General features: G+C 40.0%; 1 protein-coding gene across 1 annotated transcript in view; it reads right to left on the bottom strand.

Annotated features, from left to right (window-relative positions):
• LOC311020826 (uncharacterized protein) overlaps positions 1 to 24,322 on the bottom strand; it is a 68,680-nt gene that overhangs the window by 16,183 nt on the left and 28,175 nt on the right. Inside the window, exon 2 of the mRNA XM_084021038.1 lies at positions 2,206 to 2,310. Coding sequence (XP_083877164.1) covers positions 2,206 to 2,310 — 105 coding nt within the window. The remainder of the gene's footprint in view (positions 1 to 2,205; positions 2,311 to 24,322) is intronic.

Genomic DNA, 24,322 nt, shown 5'->3' with positions numbered 1-24,322 from the left:
TACATTTTACAGAAAGCAGAAGGAAGATGAGAGAAGGTGAAGTAATATCAAAAAGAATCGACAAGCCCCCCTATTTTTTTTGTAAGCAGGGCGCTTTATTGATGACCTGTGTGTTATTATGTTATCAGTGAATATGTACTATTGATTTCAACCCAGAAGGATGTCCTAGATAACTATTATTAATATTTTTTGTATTGATTGAAGTGTAACAACGTTCTTCTGAAGACATTCATGTGTTTTATAGATTTCCTTTAAATTAAATCTACAAGTTTGAGAACCGTCGACGATAAAGAGAGAGAAATAAAACCGAGGTGCACTTTATATTACAGCGTGGCACAGTAATAACACTGTAATAGTGGGGTAACAGTTTGGTAATAAGCTGAGTTATAACCAGGTATCAGCTTTATATTAACTATGGCTCTATCAAGTGTTGGACTTAAATTAATGTAACGCAGTAATAATGGGCCAAAAACATTGGCTTATAATGGGGACACACATTTAAAGATAGGAACAAGGGGAAACTATTTGGTTATAGTGTAGTTATATTTTGGTGACGGTAACCTGCTATTTTTTGGATTAATAAATGATAATATGGTGACAGTTATGGAGTAATAACATAACATGATAATATTGGGGTCATAGGTTGGATATTTTCACAATAGTATATAATGGTCATCACCATATTGTAATGCTAATTCATCCTGGCCGTAGGCGTATCTAGCCTGTTTTCAGGGGTGCTTTTTAGTCCCAGCACCCTAAAAAATATTGCATAGATAAATGCAATATAAAAATAACAGTCATATTGTTTTTTTTAAATGCAATCCGTGTTTAACAAGCTTAAACATGGTCAAAAAACTATGGACATAACTTATGGTTTGCATTGAACTTATATTTAATATATAATATTTTATAACAAAGAAAATACAACAGACCCCCAACCGTGTCATTGTATGGTATGATCCACTTTCTCTCTCTCCCACCTGCCCCATTCACCCCCGTTATACCTCATTATCTTTTCATATTAATACAATTTCATTTGCAGTACTTTGTAAAATGAAGTGATGGCTTTTTTGCTCAGCATTAAAGTAAGATTTCCAGTCACAGTGATTTCCCCTACCCCAAAAGTCTGATCCTCTTCATTCACAAATGTGGGAATGATGGTCCAATATAACATTAAAATGTACAGTTTTTAGTTTTTTTTAAAGGGGAATATTTTTTGGGATCATTGGGCTCTGATCCTAGAATCGCCCCTGATCCTAGAATCGCCCCTGATCCTAGAATCGCCCCTGATCCAGCCTCATGTCCCAATACTTTCTCCTTTGTTTCAAGGCAATGCTGTAGAAATGACAAGTTGAAAGCTGTGTGGTAGTGTTTCTGTAACAGCTGGGAATCAGGGGATGCAAAATGGAAATCTACGTATTAGTACTAATATATAATATCACCTCATCATTTTACCAATTAATTACTGAGCGTAGTGTTAAAGCCCCCCCCCCCCCCCCCCCCCCTCCCAAAAAAAAGAGATTTCTATGTATGTTATAATTTACAATTCTAATATATCTCAACAATGAATTAAGAAGCTGATAATGGATATAGTACCAAACAGGAGTGTGTTTTTTCCCCTAATAATTCAAATTAAACACTTGGATGGAAACCTAATATTGCCAAGAAGCGGCAACATTGCATTGTTATATAATTAATTCACTCTTGCTTCTGTTTGGTAGTTAATCCCAGTTTTCAGGAGATGGAAACAAGAAGTGTTATGTTGTTATGAACTCAGTGAGTTAGCTTTGGGCTACAGCTTGAGCCCTGTTCCTTTATCTTATATTTGTTGACATTATGGAAAAATGGCTCCATTAAAGGTATGCTGAATTGGCTATTAGCAGTTCCTCTTTACGAGCTGTCACTGGTTTCCTCTGATAAGTGAATGACACAATGATTCTCAGGCAACTTCTCAGGTTATAAGAAGTGTATGTTTGTTGTATGTTGTAAGTCACACTGAATGTAAAATGTTCATGGAGACGTTTGCAGCCACGGCGGTCATGAGAGCTGATATTGTGACATGTTGCTTTCAGCGAGCACAGTGCATGTAACAGAAAGCGTGGCCCTGCGATGTAATAACTCCTTGACCTTGATCAGGAGGGTTTAAGGTGTTGTGTGGGAGCATAAACCAGGCCTCTGGGTGCCTCGTGGGGTGGCGGGACTCACCTGCTTGTGGTGGTGGTCGTAGGAGTTGATGTGGTTGTCGTACTGCTGGTGTCTCATATACTGCTTATCGCAAAGCTCGCAGTAGAAACTGGAGTCCCCTTCCTCCTGCATACAGGGAGAGAAAAGGTGAAGTTTAATAGTAAATCACACTTCTCGCGTTGAGCAACTTTGTGGTGATCTTGAGAATCATTGTACCATTAACAAGATATATGGCTCCTCATTTTCAAAAACTGCATTTCTTTAAAAAGCAGATTTGTTTTGTCCCAGAACGTATATTCCTTAAGCATCCAAATGGTTTTGTTTTCCTGCTACATAAAGGTAAGAAATCACAAGTTGAACAGAATCAAACTGATTAAGTATGAAATAAACAAACAAAGATGGGGAACTACAGAGAGGTCGCTTGGCAATTTATCTGTGTAAATTCTTTCATAAAACTTAAACCATTGATTTATTTCCTAGGATTTAAGGTGCAGGCTTAATCTGGCTGTCCCCTACTGCCCATGGGAAAACAATGATTATTTTTCATGAAATTGTGGGAGAAAAAGTACAAATTTCATGCATAACTTATAACCCAATTGGAGAGCAAATTGCGAAGAAACCTTTCATATCATGTCTGCGTATTTTATTCTTCCTTAAGCAAAAATATAAGACGTCTATTCTGCTGAAAATGCCATCCTGAGAAACTGTTGCCAGCCCTGAGAAGGAATGATAAGGATGACAACAACATTACTGGCTTCATCTGGCTTCTAGTGTGAAGCTGTTAACAAGTTAGTTTCATAAATTCCATAATTCAAGATTAACTTTACAGCTAAGTAATCTTAGCAGCTAATTGCATAGGTAGCGACGGTAGTGACATGTCAATCACAAGGTAAAGCATACTCTGCTTCATTGTCTTTTTTACTCTAAATGGAATAATTATTTACTAAATTATGATCCCATTTATCATAATCATCATGCTATAAGGAAAGGATGACTACTGGATTATGAGCTGAAGGAGTTTGTGATGAACCTGCTACCTTCATCGTCTCATCCGAGGTAGAGGAGCCGGTGATGAGCATTAAGAATATAGTAGGTAATGAAGAGGTTTTAGTATGGACACTGTTCCAGTTAAAAGTTCCTTGTGGTAACTTTAAATAATGTTGCCTCAACAAGTCGGAGAAGAATGTCCTACATCTGTTATGATTGTACATGTTTTTAAAGCGCTTCATGATCTTGCACCGACATACATGTCTCACATGCGTACAGTGTGTTAACCGGCTCGGCCCCTCTCGTCCCCTGGAATGAGTTTATTAGTTGTAAAGGGCAGGACTGGTGATGCAGCGTTTAGCCATCGTGCTGGCATGCCTCGTCATACACTTGCCTGAATGTTGCGGCTGCAGTCCAGAGTAGAAGAGTGTACAAGTACTCATTTTAACAGAGAGCAGACGGGCCAAAGGAAAGCTTTATTTTGGTGCAAAGATTTGTTAATTTGCAGGAATGGAGCACAACATGAACGTGAAAGCAGTGTTACGTTGGTTTAATTAACGTACACTTTCGTTTCGCTTCTTGGAGATGCTCTGTGACCGGTGTTTTTATGATGAAAAGTTACATTACATTTACATTTCGGTCATTTAGCAGACACTTTTGTCCAAAGCGACTTACAATAAGTACATTTGTCAAAAAAAGGAAACAAAGAAACCACAACGAATCATTGCAGATAAAGTAAGAGCTAAAAATAGAACAAGTGTTAGGTCCTCATCTGAGTAAAGTAGTACTTCAAGAGCAACAGTGCTACGATCAGAGTGCTATAGGTAAGGTTTTTTTGGGGGGGGGGGGGGGGGGGGGGTGTTAGTGGGTCATGCTATGTAGAGTCGAGGTGAAGTCTGAACAGGTGAGTCTTGAGCCTTTTTCGGAAGATGGCAAATGACTCAGCTGTCCTGACATTGGTCGGGAGTTCGTTCCACCACTGAGGCGCCAGAACAGAGAAGAGTCTGGACTTTGCTGAGCGACATTACATAGTTACATTAGCAGGAATGTAGCTCAACGTGAAAGTGAAAGTAGTGCTCTGCTATGAGTTACAAGTTATCTTGATGTAAGTGTTCAGCAAAATAATCGTGAATCTCGTTTTTCAACCATGCGACTGTGCAACTGAAACCGCCTCAGAGAGGTAACCTCAGTTACCACTGCACGTACGCTGGTAGACATCACGTTTGTGGGTCACGTTTTGAGTCAACTGTTTAATCCATTCCTCCATTCCTTTTCTCTTGTGTAAATGTAAATCATGACTTCTGACTCTTAAGTTGGTCGTAAAAACTAAATGAAAACAAAAGTGTGTGTGCGTGTGTACATAAACTCCTAGTGTGTGTGTGTGTGTGTGTGTGTGTACACATAAACTTCTAGTGTGTGTGTGTGGGAGTGGTGAGTTACAGTCGGAGCCGGTATAGGTTGTAAAATGTATTTATGGGGAATGCAGATTCATCATACTTGAGCTTTTAATTTGTAACCTGTCGTATGGAGAGAGAGAGAGTATGTGTGTGCGTGTGTGTGTGTGTGTGTGTGTGTGTGTGTGTGTGTGTGTGTGTGCGCGTGTGTTCCCATAGAGCTTGTCATATGGAGTGATGCTGTCTCTATTGCTTCCGATGGCTAATGGGCCCTTCAATCACAACTATTGATCAGCAATCTGAGTGTCTGAGTGAATACACACACACACACATACACAAACAAACACACGTTTCCGTGAACCCACATGCATCCATAGCTTTTAATATTTTTAACAAAGCAGTGTATATTAAACCTACACAGACCATCACAGATGTAGTAATGCAGGATGTTTTTAGCCTTACACACACACATACACACACACGCACACACACACACACACACAAACAAACACACACGTACACACACACACACACACACACACACACCATCCCCATTAATGGAAGTTCGATTTATCTTTAAAAGTAGGGAACATTCAATCCGTGACACGACCTTCAGTGAAGATCTGGCCACTGTGTGTGTGTGTGTGTGTGTGTGTGTGTGTGTGTGCGTCACAGTTTGCGTAATTTGGAAACGTCCAACCTTTTGTCTCTTTAAAAAAAAAAGCCTGGATTTCCAGAAGGAGGGAGAACGAAACGAGCCAGTCAGACTGAAAATGTGACAGAGGACAGATGGAGACAAACAGAGAGACAGTGACAAAAGCAGAGGGGAAACACAGACAACCTCGTTCAATCCCTCTCAGTCCCAGAGCAGCCGCCATCCTCGGCCATTACCGCAGGGATCTCCTCCCTCAGTCAGCATTAGCTCGTCAGACAAGTGATCACTGCAGCCACCGTAATTCCATTAAGTAACGAATTTATGTTACATTATTCTATTACAGAACGAAACATTACATTTGCATTATTTAATCAAAGACGGCATTGGTTTGGATCATGTCGTTAAAGACGTCGTTGGGTTGCATTAGCCCGCTGGAGATGGGTTCTGATGTCCATTAAACATGGCTTGCTGGATAGCCTGGGAATTGTTGCTCAGTAAAGTCAAATTAAAACACATTACAGTTTGGAAGCTTATTTGGTGCGCTGCATGGCAACAAAATAGAGGATGAGTTGTCTCGTTGCCATGTGAATATATTTTCGTTTATTTCTTTTTAACTTAAGTCGAGGGAGAGTTTTGTAGAAAGAGTTGAGGAAATTGCCTGACCCATAGTGAAAATAAATGTTTCAAAACCCCACAGGACAAGCTCTTGGATGCCTGGTTGAGAGGCAAAAAAAAAAAAAACACGAACCTCCCTAAAGCCAGACTCCGTTTTACAAGCTCAGATTTTAGTGGAAAACAACTGCTGAGAGGCAATTCAGCTGCACCAGATACAGGTTGAAAAACTCAAATACGGATACATTTCAGATGACGATGTTGGTACCTCCCAACCACCTTGTGAACAACCATTTAAGCTAGATAGCAGTGATACAAAAGCACTGGTAATTCTGGTAATGTATGTTTAAAGTGTATTTTACTATTCAATGATGGAATTAAAAATTCATCTTCTACAACTTTTTATAATCAATCATTGTTAAGGTCACTTATCAAGCAAAATCATCAGATGTGAGGATTTGTTCCTTTTTTTTAACATTCAGTTGGACAAAACAAGCACTTTGGACTTAATGGTGGGAGCTGGTACTGTGCTTTTTTTGTAGTGAAACACTAAAATGCTTAAATGAAATAAAGGAATTGATTCAGAGAGGACAATCATAATAACATTTGTTGGCCAAGTATGTGTGCACAAACCAGGAATGTAACCCTTTATATATGTGTCTACACAGAAATAAAAAACGCTAAATGTGACTATTGGTCATTTAGTCCAGGAAATATCAGGAAATAGTGAAAAATGTCCATCCCATTTTCTTAAAGACCAACATGATGTCTTTAGATGTCTACTTTTGTCTAAAATCCAAATCTATTCACTTTCAAATAATATAAAAAAAGAAAGATGTTTGAGAGGCTGAATAAAGTGTTTTCTGCCATTTTTGGATTTTTTTTTTTTTACATTGTTGGTGATTATTTTTCTACTACTATTTTTCTAACTAGTTGAGCAACCATTGCAGCTCTAAAGTAAAAGTCAAAAGTGACAAAAGACAGTCCTGCAGGTGATGAATAGCATGAAGCATTCATTTTGATGTTTGAATTGTGTATTTTTTTTACAACAATATTTGTATTGGTATTTATATTTTCGTTGACATTCAAATAATATAAGGCACATTATAAAGTTGCTGTATTAAACTAGACATAAAAAATATAATAAAAAAAAACAAATCTGCTCACTTTTTTAACATAATGGTATTTCAAACCAGTTATAATTTAGACATAATACACAGATTATCTAGTTACTTTTTTATGAATGAGTATGGATTGTGTATTTTAGATATTAATGTCTAAAACTCTTTTCAAGTCAACTAGAATAAAACTGTCTTAAAGTAAGTTTTGAACAGAGAAACAGCCAATAAGCAGGACGGCCTTGGTGTGGACTTTGACTCTGAACTTTAATGCTCCTGTGGGAAATGCCACCAAATCTCCATTTTATCACCTCAAAAATACACATCGAGATGCTTTTATATCTAGCAGGCTGCTCTACTTTGTTGCTCTCCTATCTGGTCGACCCAAAAAGAAAAACTTCAAAACATACTCACAGCATTAAAACCTCAAGTTTAGTATTCAGTCTCCTTTGAGCTCTGGTTTAGTCTCCACCAACTCCTGAGAAACATATCTGTCTCTTTGGTGGATAGATGTTCCTCTCTCTTCGACGGCCCCTTGTTTACATCGACTCGTTTGATGCAGCCAGTTAAAAAACACTCGGCCTGTCTTGATTTTGTTTACTGGAGACGGCTTCATGTTCAGCATGTATATAAGACCAAGACGGTGATCTAAAAGACGCTAAATGCTCAGAGCCACGGAGCCGGGTGATGTGTCGTGTTGATTAACACACAATTAGCTGATGTTTCATTCTGGCTTTTCCTTGAGACTGAAGAATTAATTCATGATAACAGGGAAAGAAAGCATCAACCAATTTAGATTCAGGATGTTTTGCTCTGCTCTGTATCTTGAAATGTATTACTTTTGCTGAAACAAAGCTGTCGGCTGTAACTAATTTGATTTTGGATGTCTTATAAATGGCTTGATAAGTCTGAAGTGTGAAGACTTGTGAAGTGAAGCTTCTCTGCAGCTTTTTTCCCCAGCCTCTCACGCTCACTGAGCAGCTCCTGTAAATGACTTTCTTACTGACAGATCTCTTTTTTCCGTCTCCCTCAGGGTTATGTTCTTTCTCCAAACTCGTACTTTCTCAACACTAATGACTAACTGCAGCCAGTATGTAGATAGACATATATTTTTTTTATCAAGTTTTGAGGTCAAATTAGGTCATTTTTAATCTTTTACAAAAGAGAAAAAATGGACATGGCCTTCATGGCGATCACCCCATGGTCTGTCAGATTCATCCCCATGTTGCTTTATAAGGACAAGGTCACAACCTTCTCTGAAACCTACTGTGATAAAAGGAAACAAATTGGACGGGTGGAACTGCAAATATCTGTTATTGATTGCAAACAGTGTGTTACTAAAAACACAATCAGACAATCAGTAGGAAGGCTTGGCAGCATTTGTTCCAGTTGGAAAAAAATAACTATTTAAATGCTGTTTCATTAAATTTCCTTGCATACTTTCAGCATTTTTGTAATTGCAGTTCAGCTCAACCTTTACCAATCAACATTAGTCTTTTGTTACTTCAGAAAGTTTCGAACTGAGTGAAATTAAATGTAAGAATGTTAGTGGCAGTCATGTTGAGTATTCTCTAAATGCCAAAGAAAGGGGCTTCGATGCTTCGTTTGTTACCTCCTTTAGCATAGTGGACACTGTTGCATCCTTTAAGAAGCAACAACATTTAAAGCGACACACCATTCGGCTGTCGATAACATCTGCCATCACTGTAATTGTATTTCTAATTATTTAAAAGATGGTCTGACCAATGATCTACCCGTGTTAAGATTAGTGGCAAACAGGCAGATGAGCCTGCTGTTCACCCGTACAGGAGAGTTAGCAGCCAGACTGTTTTGTTGTCGTGGACACATGCGGTCACTTTCCCGCTAAGTCTCCACTGAATCAGTTACTTTAGCTGTGAGGTTTCCCGTCGTGTGTGTGAGGATGAGTGCTGCGCTAGTTTAGAACACAGCAGTCAATGATTGCTACAATAACAAGCCAAGTTCCAATGTCTTGCTTACTGATTAAAGTGGAGGGGGTTCGTCCAATGTTAACAAGGTGGACTAAGTAAGTGTGTAACTGATCACATCAATTGGTCAAAACCCTTATTTTTGGATAACAATTAAACAAGTTGACACTGTATTAACGGTCTATGTGCTATAAATAAAGTTGCTTTAAAAAACATCCGTCACTCTTTTAGGCACCGCAGATGTCCTTAACTTTTGTTGACCTCATTCCATTTCCACCGAGGTCGAGGAAAAGTGGTTAGGAAGAGACATTAGAGGTCATCCGACTGCAGCCTAGATGAGTAAGCTTGGTGAAAGGTAGCCAGGTAGGTTACTGGCATGCGGCAGGAAAAACTGACTCAACATTTTCAGAAGCTTATGGCAGAGAGCTGATGATGCTCCTGACCGCCCCGGTCCTCAAGGGTGTTTTCAGTCCTCTAGGTGACATTGCACCATTGAGTGCCACAGATTTAAATGTAAAATATTAGGATTATTCTACCCACACTGCAGTGTAATTGCATAATTTTGAGACAAAACTATGTCACATGTTCCACTGATAGTAAATAAAAAAGTAATATAAGGATCCGTCGACTCTGGAGCTATTGTCTTTTTGTTTTTTGTCTGTTTATTACATCCTGTAGTCATTTTCAGTGTGTTTTATTGGTATGTTTAATTGGTTTATTACTGTAAGTTTTTCATCATAAATCCCATCTAGAAGCAGACCAAAAAATCCCCTTTGGGGCAATAAAGGTTTAAATTAAAAAGGAAATGAAGTGAGATGAAATGAGTGTGTCTGCGCACATGCATACATATTGTGTGTGTGTGTGTGTGTGTGTGTGTGTGTGTGTGTGTGTGTGTGTGTGTGTGTGTGTGTGTGTGTGTGTGTGTGTGTTTTAAGAGCCAACATGCTCAATACAATCAGAATAAATGCTTTCTCCTAATTGAAAGGAAAAGAAAGCAAGTGATTGACTCACTGCCTTCATTTTACCAAATGCACTGCTCAACTCTAATTGAAGTAACTATTATATTATAATATATTATATTAAATTATATCATATTATATTATTAGTGGACTGTTGAGGGAAACAAGAGTTTATTAATTTGTTGTTATAGCAGAGCAGAAAACAGAGACTCGTACATACAGCAGCTCTCAAAAACAGATGTAAAAAGGAAATCTTCCGTTTGAAGGAAAATAACAAATTTCATTATCATTTTCCCTGTGTGGGTTAAAACGATGAGTACTTTGCAAGGTCTGTTAGTCTGCCAAATGCATTGTCTCTTGTTCATTTACGGGAAATTAGATGTAGGTCAAGAACAGAATGACCCTTCCTCCTCTCTGTTGAACGGAGACTAGCATACTAGGTACTGGAAAGTGGTTAGGAAGCAAAGGGATGTTGTGCTTGTTAAAATGAGGCAAGCAGATTAGGAAGTAAGTGGCCCTGCAGAGAATACTGTACCACTAATGTACAGGACAATGTTAATTCATCCGTAAGGCAACTCAGAATATGGACAGAAAATCCCAGGATCCAGCCTTGCAGAAAGACATGACACCTTGAGCTTATTCACATCCAGTTTGAATGCACTGACTGTTTTCTAACTTTGGACAAACGATCTGCTTAACTAATTAATCTAATCTCTAAAAAAGGAGGGGGAAAAATAAGAAAATGCAGTGCAGAAGAGAAGCTACTCTGGGCTCGCTATTGCTTCCCTTTTCAGGAAAGAAATGGTGGCAAAGCTGCAAGCCGCCGGCTCAGCCGTCAACATGTTGAGAGCTAAGTGGAGGCAAAGGAACATTTAAGGTGTGAAACATACACTATATATACAGATTGGACGTAGTCACCGTGATACCTTCCTTTAGTTTGTGGACTGACATTTTTCAAAAACACACTGTGAAAGAGTTAATGGTTTAAGATGAAAACATGGACGACTCCCAGACCGGACAAACCCGTGGTAGCCACCTGTCAATCACAAGGTAGCCACGCCCTAAAGCATATCGCACTTTATCTTGATTCGAAATAATTCACTCATTTACAAAATTAACATCATGCTATATTGAAGAATATTTGAAACTAATGATTAAGACCACAAACCCCTGTTTACAATGTTTAGGAAAAATGTACATAGCCTACAGGCTACATATACACATAAAGGATCTAGTGTGAGCTCTATTCAGGTGCAAATAGCATTGTTGGCCACAGACAATTGTGTGCTAGAAGCATCAAACCTCTCCTTTCAGACTAAATATTCATAGTAAAACCTGGCAACCTGGCCTGCCGGTCTTGTGTCTGTCTCCACAGTTACATTAACAACAAACGGACGAAAAGAAATCCACATTCATTACATCAGATTTGTAATTCATTAGAGATACAAAATATGTCAAACAAAAGAAAATCAATGAAAAAAGGTCAGAGGAATAACGACTTTTTCTGGCTTTCAACCTCATTGTATGCATCATTCATCAGTCTATCAATATAATAATGTTCTGTTGCTGGTGAAAAAAGCTACATGGGAGAGTTTGGCTGCGTTTCATGTTTTTGCCTTTGGGGAGTGCTCTCCTGCTCACTTTTAGAGTTGCTGCATTTCAGTTAGCCAAAACAACTTTCCAGTTTGTATGCGCAGGGGACCTCCTGGATCACTTCACATTTCAAAAAACGTTGTCAAAGCCAACGCATGCTGGTGGAGCCTGAGCTGTGTGCCGGGGGACTGCAACAAAGAAGTAGAGGCCCGGGCAGCAGCAGCAGAGCAGCAGCAGAGCAGCAGCAGCAGCAGCAGCAGCTCTAGCTGGGACTATAAAGGCTGAGCCGCCTTGAGCCGAGCGCATGTATCAGTGCTGCGGCTGCCCACTGTGCTGCGGTGATGTTTTCTATGGACTTTTCTTTTCAGTATTTTCTTTTGCTGACACCACCGAGGAAGTGTGTGTGCCATCAGAGGCCGGAAACATATTCAAATAAAATTGAATGAAACAACCAACGGAGAAGCTTGTGTACCATTATCCAGTAAGCGTGATTTTATGGGATGTCAAGGTAAAAACTGGGTCAAATTTAATTGTAAAAGTTTTTTGAAATGCTAATTTGACATAAATCTTGAGAAGAAGAACCGTGTGCTCTCATCCTGGCAGAGATACTCAGGTGCAATTCAACACATACTTAACTGTAGGGCACTCAGGACGAGTTTACAGATTGAAAGGTGGCATTTCATTGTGAAGCAGGTTCTGACTACACATATACACGCATAAAGTCCTTGAAAAGTCCTTGAAAAACAATGATTAATTCACATTTGAACCAAATCCAGTTTTAAAGTGATGGTTGGGAGTAAAATGCATCCTAGGTAATTTCCACCATGACATCCAGCCAAATACCCCCTCAGAAGCATTTTTAGCGATGGTCAACATTGGTCAAGATAGCCGCTATCAGCCGAATGGCTTAGTACTAGCGCTATAGTACATAGAGTATATCTCGTAAATTACCCCAATAATAATGCATGGAATGTTACCAAACTTCTGCATTAGTACACATAGGGTCTGTACTCACAAACCGAGGCATTTGAAAGTTTGTAAGTACACCAGGAGTTTATTTAAAAGAACACTTAGCTAGCGCTGCTCCAACGCCACTCCCGTGTTTTCCAAGCTGTTTCCGTGACGCGAGTTTCTTGTGAGAGTATGAATTTCGCAGATTTTTTATAAATGCTTGTCATGGATGTCATGTTGGAAATGACCTAGGATGCATTTTACTCCCAACCATCACTTTAACTGCGATGTGTTGGTGTCTTTTTCCCGTGGTGCAGCATTTTGTTGTTGGCCGGGTGTGTAAGAGTACATTATTTGCTGCATAACATAGCCTAATATGATCATCGTCAGCCTCATCCTCGTAGTACAACTAGTGAATACACCAACTGTACAGCCTTTACAAAAATATATCACAATTAGTCTTTGTGTCTGTATATCTGGTATGAATATGTATCTAAAGGTTAAACCATTGTGAAAACTAAGTGTGGCCGTCATAGCTGTGGTGTGTTGTTGTTGAGGGCTCCGGTTTATAAAGGATGCTGATGTGGCTATTTATTAAATTTTATTCACTTATTAGCAGCACAGACATGATATAACCATAATTAGCTTGATGACAGCATAGAAGGCTATTTGCATTTGTGCAAAACTTCCTGAAATAGTTTTCCATGGAAACTGGCAAGATGTTTTGATCCAGCATAATTTATCCCATGGTGAGTTGAAGTCCAGCATCAAAGATGCAAAAAGAGAATAATGTTTTACATGAAAGAAGGGTCAAGAGCAGGAGCTGCGTTTCCTTCTCTGTCAGGACGCTGGATGCCGAGTCTCAAGCACAAGGGAAGCTGTTGTCTGTGAATGTGGGCTGAAGCCTAAAGACTTGAGAGATCAAACATACGGCAGCACGTCTGGCTTGATATCTGTAATGCAGAATGTTATGCATATTTGACAAAGCTATGCTGTGTAAGGAGAGCGAGGATGAGTAGCATTTGGAATGGGGCTGTGCTGCAAACAAATTGAAATGGATGCTCCTGACTGCTTTTGACAATAGCACGCCCAAAGGACGGCTTATGTAATGCAGATGATTAATTCTGAGTTTACCGTAAAAGTCCAACTCTTTGCCTCCAGGCTTGAACATCCCAACATTGAGGATAAACAGACTTTGCCAAAGGTGGTTTTGTAAAACATTTTTTCTCGCTGATGAGTCAAACTTTGCAGACTTTTCAGGCCGATTTCCTTCCTCGTTCTGTCCAGGGTTTCCTCCCTTCTGTGCCAAGTTAATTTGAACAAGTTAACCTAATTATGTTGATGAGACATCACGTCATTTTGAACTTTGACTGGCCTCTGTCAGGAACCAGGTAATTGCTACAACATCAACAGATCCAACCAATTAGTGGTCCGTGCCACATTGCTGTCCGTTGATGATTTGCAGGTCAAAAGATCTCTAACCTAAAATTGGGCAGTTTTTTTGATAAGCAGATCACCAAGTCGATGTTTACGAGGAGATTTACTTGTGTCTCTCTAACCATCATGTTGCCACACGCAAAGGGATTTATAAATAGTTCAAAACAAGGTTAACTGTGTCGACACATCTGTGCGCAGCAAACAGCGGTGGATGGATGGGTCAAACAAACACTGGATTTTCACCCGGGAGGCCGCTGTTCGAGTCCAGCGTGAGAGGGAGACATATTTTATACAATGCCAAATGTTTTTTCTGGTGACTGGGTTGATCATACTGTTCCAGTCAGATGGACCTTGAATATTGTATATTCTGACTTTGTCCCATCTCTTGTTTTTTCTGGCTTTTCTTTCATAAATATAAGTTAAATACAAAAATGTTCATTAGTTGGGAAAATATATAATTTGAAAGCAGTAATGAGTAAACCAAATGATTAGAGAAAACAAACAGTACGACTTTGTAAAATGGAGATCTCAGTAGATATGTTTGAAATGTCTATCCGACTCTTACAAAGAGTAGTGCCCATTTTTCAGCGTTGTGCTTTCATTTGGTGAATTTTTGTGTGTGAGATTTCTGGCTGAGATCTCCATGAAACATCCTTCTTGGCTGGTCAGCTGTGCAGCAGCCAGTGAATTCACGATTTATAGCAGCCAATTTGATTTTGCGCCTGCCAAATTATTTTTTGGATCACAAATGTCGGATCGAACACAGGTGGGCTACCTTCCAGAACGGCTAGTAGACCCGACAGACTTCAAAGCCAAAGTCAAAATGAACGCACACACACACGCTTACACCCACACATGCTTGTGCACCCACCCACACACACACACACACACACACACACACTAATATACAAAAGTATCTCTGTGCCTTGATGGCGAATATTTCATGGCTCATTTGTCTGAGTGTCTGAACAACAGAAAGCGAGAGACAGAGAGATAAAAACTAATGGTATAGATAGGAAGAGAGAGGATGAATAATAGAAAGAAAAGATGAGAGGGAGCGCGAATAATAAAAGAGAAAAGATGAGACAGTAGAGGGAGAATGGGTGTTGAAGTAATGATCCTCCTTATTGTCTCTGCATCCTTCTGTGCGTTGCCGATCTATTTCTTGTTCTTCTTCTCATTGCCTCGCCACATCTTCGTCTTTCTTCGTTTGTCTCTCATCTTTCAAGTCATTTCATCATCAGCCACACAAGCAGAGACAAGGCCAAGTCAAAAATCACTCCAACATAATTTTTCTCACTTGAGCCGTGACTGAAAAGGATCTCTTGCTTCATATCGATGGAAGGATTACTGAACATGCCTGCCGAAGATGTCACTGAATGACAAAATCTCCACAAAGAGACACAAAACAACTCCAAAGAGATGCAAAGCAGCCGCGGGAAAAAATGTAAAACGACCACAAAGAAACACTAAATGGTGACAAAGAGACACAAAACAACTTCAAAGCAGCCGCGAAGAGATGTAAGACGACCACAAAGAGACACAAAATGGTAATAAAGACACAAAACTACTTCAAAGAGACACAAAAGAACCACAAATAAATGCATAATCACCACAAAGAGATGCAAAACAACTACAATGAGGTGAAACATGGTCACAAAGAGACGCAAAACGACAACAAAGAGACGCAAAACAACCCTAAAGAGATACAAAACGGGAGTGCTTCCTTTTACACCTTCAATTAACATGCAGCTCATATGCAGGTAGATCCCAGACAGGAATTACCACCACATATCTGTTACACTTACTATTTAATAATGAATCTCGGATATATCACGGTAAAATGTGCAGGTGTCCCCCCGCCAGCCACCTTTCTCTCACAGCTAATTTAAAATGACTGGAGTCGGGTGTTTGAAACGTCGCCATCTCCAAGGAGGTCCTTAGGCTTCACGTTACATTTCTTTAACTTTTGAAAGTAGCCCTAATTAACACCCCACAGGCATCAGCTGCTTCTCTCCATCAGAAAGCTCTTATTGCATCGGCGGCCGAATGTCTGCATTTTCTAATTCAGTTTGAATTATTCAATTGCAAATAATCAAACACAAAAGAATAAGAAAATGGAGCTGTTACAGCACGGTTCAGTGGAAGAGGAAATTAGTCTGAAGAGCAAGTTGCTTTGATAGGGATGTGACATCTCCGAATCATGACTCCTTTCTTCTTCTCCATCTCTGCCTCTGACCCTCCCCTTTCCTCCTCCCCCTCCTCCCCCTCCTCCCCCTCCCCTGCTCTCTCATTATGTGCTGCTTTAATTAGGCCGCCTGATACAGCAACTGGACTTCAGAGAGACAGAGAGGGAGGAAGATAGAGACAGGGACGGAGGAGGGAAATTCAGAGATAAAGGAAGAAGTAAAGAGGGTTTTTGAAGTTGATGGTGTAGTTTGTGGGTTAACTACACAGGGTTCCCCTCCCACTTCCTGCTCTCCTTCTCTTTTTTTTATTCAGTGAAAGGAAAACATACATAGATGGAGGGGGAATTGGAGTAAAATAATTTGAATATAAAATTAAATACATAATAATAATATTTCATTTTTACCTATTTTGCTGCTTTACCGTATTTTAACCTGTATTGATTACATTATTAATGTTAGTAAATTGACTATATATTATAAACTGTAATATGAAATAAAAATGACGTGTCCAATGCTCCAGAGGTTTGCCTCAATGATAAAATGTCAGAAACATTGATGACACAAGTTGATTTACATTATAACATTCTCTGAATTATTTCACTTTTTTTGTCTTCTATTTTATTAAACTGAATATTTTTCCATGAAAGAACAAATAATTTGGATTTTGGAAACCCCCCAATTATAAGATGATTTGAGATTATCAGCAGATGTGTTGATGAACATAAGTGTAATTAAAACTAGAGTGAAAATATTTGTATGAGCCTCTTACACCATAATGAGATTTTTTAATGAAGCTTCAATGTGCATTAATACACGTCAAGAGTTGCAAGCCGACAGAAGAAGAGCAAACTGTTTTCTTTTTTGTTTTGCTGCAGACTGAAGCAGGATACTTTGGTTAAATAAAGGTTTGTGAACTTTGTAAATAATTTAATCTTATTGACTGAGACAATGGCAGTGTTTGTCACTGTTTGTTTATTAATAATTTATATATAGAACAAGTTTATAGATCAAGCATGGAGAAAAAAGACAGACAGAGTAAGACATTCCACCAACTGGACAGGGGTGTGAATTATATGCTCTCCTGTTCTCAAGATGACCAACAACCTTCAGATTTTGCCTCCATTGTCAAAAATAAAAAAGGTTGATGATGGAAAATATGGGCAATAATTCATTCTGATAATTGTATTGTCTTTCAATGGAAACATGTGGTGATGAAATCATATACCAAGATATTGTGATACACAATCACGTCATCTTAATTGATAATAAGCACATACTAACTAAAATGTCAAGTTTGCTAGTAGTTCTTAATTACATGAGAAAATACTCAGATTTCATATAGACTATGTATTTATTGAATTACAAGAAAACATGTTATATCATTATATAAATTATTGAGATATGAAACGTTATATTGTGTTGTATCGCCCAGGCCTGAGGTAACACAACCTCGGGTCCTAAATCCCAGGTTGCACTAGATTTGTTACAAAACAGATATTTTGATGATAATAGCATGGAAACTACTCACAACATTATTGAGCCATGATGATTATAAATAATTTAGTGCATTCAGGTGCGCTCGTAAACCACATAAGCCAGCATGCACCTTTGGTCTTTGCACGAGGACACTGAAGGGAACGCATCCATTATTAAAATGATGTCTGCTGTTATCAGAGTTTTTGAAGGGCTGTGTAGGATTACACTTCCATGAAGTTGAGGAACTCACAAGAGACACGTTGTCACTGCCAAGGCTTCACATAATGAAGTCTGGTCAGCCTGAACTTGTGAGCATTCGTTTGTGATGCACCCACCCTTATGGACAAAGCAGCAGACGTAGTATGAAGAAGAATGGAAGATGCTTGCCATCATTGTGAAACTACAAGAAAACGTTGACATTTCGACATGTCCGTTGTTTGAAGTGTCGATAATCACATGAGGCATTTGTCACTCGCCAGTCACATGACTCATCAGTCCGTCAAGTTAACGTCACCCACGCTCCTCTCATAAACTAAGTGGTTTTGTTGCCTCAATTTAACTTCCCGTTAAGATGGAAGTTTATTTTGAAAAAACACTATGCATTTAATGAGCATGTATTGACACGCTGTGACTGACTCGAGCAGAGTGAGAACGTGTTGAAACTCCCATGAAGCTGTAGTTTTGTGTGCGTATCGTCCCCTAGAACTTAATTTCCATACTCGACGAGACAGTTGCGTTTAGCTTTCCTTGAATTTTTCTTATTATTGCAGCAGTAATAGTTGAAAACTCAACCAAAGGCGCCTGAGCTGGCAAGACTGATTAGCTTTGCATTGGAAGCGAGCCATAGCCAAAAGCACTTTGTGCTTGTCTGTTCAAGCATTAAAACAAACATTTTTTTCTCTCGCTTGGTTGCCATTCGCACTTCGTAAGGAAGATGTTTGGATAAAGTCGAGCTTCCTCAACTTTCCCATCTTAGGTGGCGCCGGGCTGCAACACCAGGTCCCCAAAGACTTTCAAAAGACTTTGATGCACTCTTGCATGCAAGTTCCTCTCTCATGCATGGTAAAGTTTTCATGAATCTGGCCCTTTAAGAAGTCCCATCAAATCTGCGACAGAGAGATGAAAATGAGATGGGCATATTGACATTAATATTGCATCACTTGCTGTTTCGTGAGCACGACCCACATTCCAGCCAACAGTCTAATCCTATGAATAAACATTGTTTAAATTAGACAAAACACACGCACACGCACGCGCACACGCACGCACGCACACACACACACACACACACACACACACACACACACACACACACTGTGTGTTGTCCTGAGTGTTTACAGGAAAGTCTTCATCGCTAAGGCTTCAACACAGGGCTCATCTCTCACAATTACTGTATGGCAGTTATTTCATGTGAGACCGAGACTTTATTGCTTGTGCCCGATTAAAGAAGGAGGCAGGCGTATTGTGTTTTTAATGTCGAGTGAGGCTGAGCATCACCTTTCATCCCTCAGTAAATGAGAGGCCAGGCAGCTCCAAAATGAGCCGGTGTGCCTGCTGTACACCCTCCGCAGCCACTTAACAGTCGATATTAAAGGCTTTTATCCTGCAGCCCACAGATCCTCCAAATCATAGAGAACCACATTGATTGAAGGTGTAGATTAAAATGCATTTGATAAAATGCTGTCAGTACTGTTGTCTTCAAAAAAGGTTTCAAGTGTGGCAGGTGAGGACCTTGGCACACCGTGGGAACACCGGTGCCAAGTGGATGCACCATTGGCTTGATGGTAAGAGTGTGTGTGTGTGTGTGTGTGTGTGTGTGTGTGTGTGTGTGTATGTAGCAGGGAGGTATCTGCAGCCAGAAGGCCAGATGGAGACAAACGGATGATCTTTCAAGACAACAGCCCTCCAACTAACAGACAAACACTCACAAATCACACTCACACATCCCACATCCACACGCTCATACAAAGGAAACTCACTCACTCACTCACTCACTCACTCACTCACTCACACATGACCGAGAATGACAGCCTTATTTTCTAATAAACGTTGTGCTTAATGCAAGAAACACTTGTGTGTACAAATTCATTCATGAAGGAGTATTTTAGATGAATTTCTCATATGTTGAATGATCTTTTAGGTACCAAAAACCTGTCGTAGAGGGGGTGATATGGTTAAAATATCATAATGCAAAATCCAATAATATCATGACATCCATCATCCATCAATCAATCTATCTGCATTCCATTCTTGACAAAGCTAGAGAAGGTTGGGACCTAATCTTTTCAAACGTTATGTCCCGGTTGCCTCTTGTTTCACACAGAGCTGTTTCGGCTCAACTTTAAAGTTTCTTTAATGTCTCAATTTCTTTTTGAAAGACGCACAAACCGGGCTTCACATCGGCATAAAGACGATCCGCTGCACAGCACTTATAAAGAAAATACGACACTTTTAAAACTGGTTCTCCTGTCGCTGTTCATGTTATTACCGTCTTCCAAAACAGTGGTGAAGAACACCAGGAACAAATGCCAGGAATTCAGCTTTGATTAAAACTAAATCATGTGTAGTTTTAAACTGCTGCTGCATGCCAAATTAATCACTTCCTGTTCCAGAAAGCAGATTTTAATGACGCTGAGTTAGTTAACCCTGAGATGAGTTAAGCTCTGGGTTTTCACTTCCAGAAAGAGAGGGAAGTTAAAAGTTACCGTGGTGACTAACTCTGTGAAACTGCTTGCCAGCCGGTTTTCCTCAACAATGTATCTCTCCGTCTCCTCCGTCGTATTGAGCCAGAAACATTTTATTTCCTCGTTGATTCAAAGCGCATATCGAAGTGCCCTCATTCACAGCTTTGCTGTGTCAGAATCTAAATCAATCAATCAAACACTTGGGCATTAGTTGGTTACCAGGGACTATGTGAAGAATTCAACAGCATCACGTCACCCTCAGCTCAGAATAAAACAATTCTATAAATATATAACGCAATAACCTTGTGCACACAGTTGATGTCAGCTGTCACTGATGGAACCTGATTCCCGTCATATTGGATATTATATGTTAATATGTCTGAGTGAGCAGGATACACGCTGCAGCTGTTGAATGTAGTTTGAAAGGGCAATTTCAGTATTTCACTGACTGCGTTTACATATACTGCAGTTGTCGATGGAGCTGAGATAAAGCCAATGCTACTGAGTCAAGATCCACATAGGTGTCTACCATTTCAAGTCCACTGTAACCTGTAAATCGCCAAACACATTATTACTGGATCAGATTGTGATCTTACAATCATGTCTCTATGTCTTTGATTTATGGCCTATATATTTGAAAACATCAGTTGCTGGCCCCTTCATCTTGTCTCCATCAGATTAAAGCAGAACAAATACATTAAAAATGGAATGTAAGCTACGGCCAAATACACAGTCAGATCCCACCACTTTATCATGCATTAAGGAAAATGTAAGTCTGCGACATGACAAATTATTGGACACTGAAGAAACCATTATTGTATTGACTTATTGACACTTTCCTTGCTCTGACTCATAAAAGATACATGTGCACAATTCATAAATAGCTATAAGGTCTCTGGTTAACACAAGCTTAAGATATTTCAACGTTTTGTTCTTCTGGCAATTGCCTTCACAATATAAAAATCATGCAGATGAAGATCATGAAGGTTATCTGACTGAACAAAATGTTTAAGTATCACAAACTTGTGTTTGCCACGTTCTGCTATCCTCCAAGATCCAATGGGAACATCCCATGGGCTTTTTGTTGAGGGAACCAGGGCGATGCTAGCTTCCATGTTGGCCTACACAAATAAGTCATCCCTGCAGCACTCTATTTAGAAACACTTAATGCTCCACCATATGGCAGCCAGACGTAACTCTCCATCTTGTATCTTTAATGTGGAGAATAAGCTGCTGATGAACTGCCCAGTATGTCAGGATCGTATGGATTTCTTGGAACCTGCAGCGTGACCAAGAATAATGATTTTGGATAGCGACTTGAAGCTTTGGATCTGGACAGGTTAGCAGTGCTTGTAGTTGCACCGCCCTGTATTTAACCTCCAACCGCTGCATGCCACCTTGCCGCTGCCTCCCCCCCAGACTGCTTCTATCTCCTCCGCTTGACGTCCGCCTGAAACCGCCTGAGCAAAGATAGCATGACCAGGAAGAGGCTTAGTTTCACTTACTACCCCTGCCCTTTCCTGGCACTTTTAATAAAGTGACTTTTTGTTGAACCTGAACTCTCCCCTCATTGCATTCAAGGAGACGAGTTTACCGCGAGCGAGGCCCAACACAAATACACACGTATATAGATGTGTTCCCGTGCAGTATGTACGCACAGATGGACTCACACACACATATTCTCGGGGCAGATACACCAATCAGCCTATGACTCTGTATCAGAGTCAGACACACATCCACAGGCTTAGTTAGGATTAGACCACACATACGCACACACACACACACACACACTGCAGATATCCACTCACACACACAAACAGATGCTCATTTTACACACACACACACACACACACACACACACACACACAGAAGCACAGTGTTTCTCATTATCATGCATAGTGGTAGTGGTTGCATTGATTTCCACTCTGTCTTAAACTTAGCCCGCACAGAACGTGTGTGTGTGTGTGTGTGTGTGTGTGTGTGTGTGTGTGTGTGTGTGTGTGTGGTCAGCTTGGCAGAGCTTCTCCAGGCTGAGTGAAGATTATGGCTCAGAGATTTTTCACTTCTCCTCTTTTTTTTTCTCCCTCCCTCCTTCCTTGCTCTTTCACTCTCCCCCCTCACTCTTACTCCCTCTCCCTTCGCCTCTTGTCTCTTTATTGCTGTTCACTCAATCAATCTCTGTCTTTCCTCCCAGAAAGGAAAAAAAAAGTGCCGTTAAGGAATTTCTAACAGGCAACTAGAGGGAATGGGAGGAAGAGACGGACAGAAGGAGATGGAAGGGGATAGAGATGAATTGAGGGAAAGGGGGTGTAGAGAAACAGATGAAAAGAGAGAAAATACAGGTTGGTAAGTAATGAACAGCGATGGAGTCTGAAGGAAGGGTAGATGGAGGAGATTTCAGGAAATAATTTCTCCAAATCGTGAAAGAACAGTGGGGAAAAAAAGGATTGATGAATGAAGCCGTGAAAAGCGCACTTACGATCAGTGGCGTCCAGCTTCTCGGACGTGAAGATGCAGCTGTAAGCCTTCCCTGCAGTCAGAGAGGGTGTTCATCCGAGATCTCTCAAGCATTATAGCTATATTACGGGGTGTCTTAACCGTGGGCATTGCTGCATTCTAATTAACTACCTCACAGCGTATATCTGGCTCCTCAGACGTTTAGTTAATAGTTTGCAGCAAGGCATGAGCAATCCAATACTGCAATTAGAAAGGTTTACTAACTTCTTGCAGCAGATACCTGAAACATAATTACTTAAATCCTAAACCCATAATGGCAAGACCCCTTTTTTTAATGACAGATTTAGGTAATGAGTTTTGGAGTAGAATAAATGCGGTAAATCCAATGAATCACTGTCAGCTGAGCTGGCTCGGGTTGTACAATTTAAATCATGTATTCAAGCAATTGAATAGTGAATAATAAATTAAAGGCAGACAATGTGACACAGTTTTGCATTTTCACTTTGGGCTGGACAGTCAATCAATATTATATTCTTAAATAGAATCAATGCACAGTTCTGATGTCTGAATTAAGGAGGAACAGCAATTATTTGTAATACTTTTAATAATAACATTGAATGAGTTGACTCCGTATAATGTGAAAACCAGAAAGGAGTACTCAGTAGCAGATCCCAGGTGTGTCTACAACCACCCCTGCTGTAGTGTCTGATTGAATGAATACACGCTGCAACAGATACACTCTCATCTTAATCTCTACATGCTGCAGCGGCTCCATGCAGCTGAACTGCATTTCATTGTGTAACGCTTCATGTTGACTGTTTAACGCTTCCTGTCAACAGAAACTGTCAAGGTACGTTCACACCAAACGCCTTGCATTACTGGCACGAAGTTGACCGTGGGATCATTTGTGTTTATTCGTGGGATCATTTGTGTTTATTCCCGTCACTCCCGCTAGACTTGCCGGGCAGGAGAGGGGACTTAGCTCCATGTAGACACCGACACGGTTTCCTCAATCAAATAACCACTATTGCTGCTTTGTACATGTTGCTGAAGTCCCAGATACGCCAAGTAAGAGTTCATAACATCCCCCAGAGGTGCTCAGTGAATTTCTATCTGTCTTTGTCTGCAAGACGATAAGCAAATAACTTTTAAATGGCTTGTTTCCTGAATGTTTGGCTCGATCAGAGGTAGACTATGCTAATAGCTGCTCCATCAACACTTAAAATAACATCATCTAGGCATAAATACAGCAGCAGCATTTTGGTTTATATACATGGTTCCGTTGGGTCTCTGTACTAATTTAAAGTACTATAGTAGAGCTCTGGGAGACCACAGAGTGCCACAACCAACTTGTGAGTCAATAAGGGTATAAAACAGTCGAAAAAATATGTTCTCAATAAAAATAAAAACTGTGAGGCGTCCTTCTGCATAATACATGAGCACAACAAATATGACACTGATGGGTCCAGCAGAAGGTGAGTTTAGCCGTGAACAGACAGAGATGTACGCACACATGACCAAATACATATTCACACCTGGCAGAGATAAATACCACCAAACTGCAGCTGGAGAGAGAACCAAATCCAGCAAAAAGATGAGTAGAATGATTCATAGGCAATCTTCATCTGATCATATGAACCAACACAGTTACTGTATGTATGTGTGTTATACTGTTATATA

This window comes from Eutrigla gurnardus (genome assembly GCF_963514095.1).
Source record: "Eutrigla gurnardus genome assembly, chromosome: 11".
NCBI lineage: Eukaryota > Metazoa > Chordata > Actinopteri > Perciformes > Triglidae > Eutrigla > Eutrigla gurnardus.
Note: the sequence above shows the minus strand (reverse complement) of the source record. Positions and strands in the feature narration are given on the sequence as shown.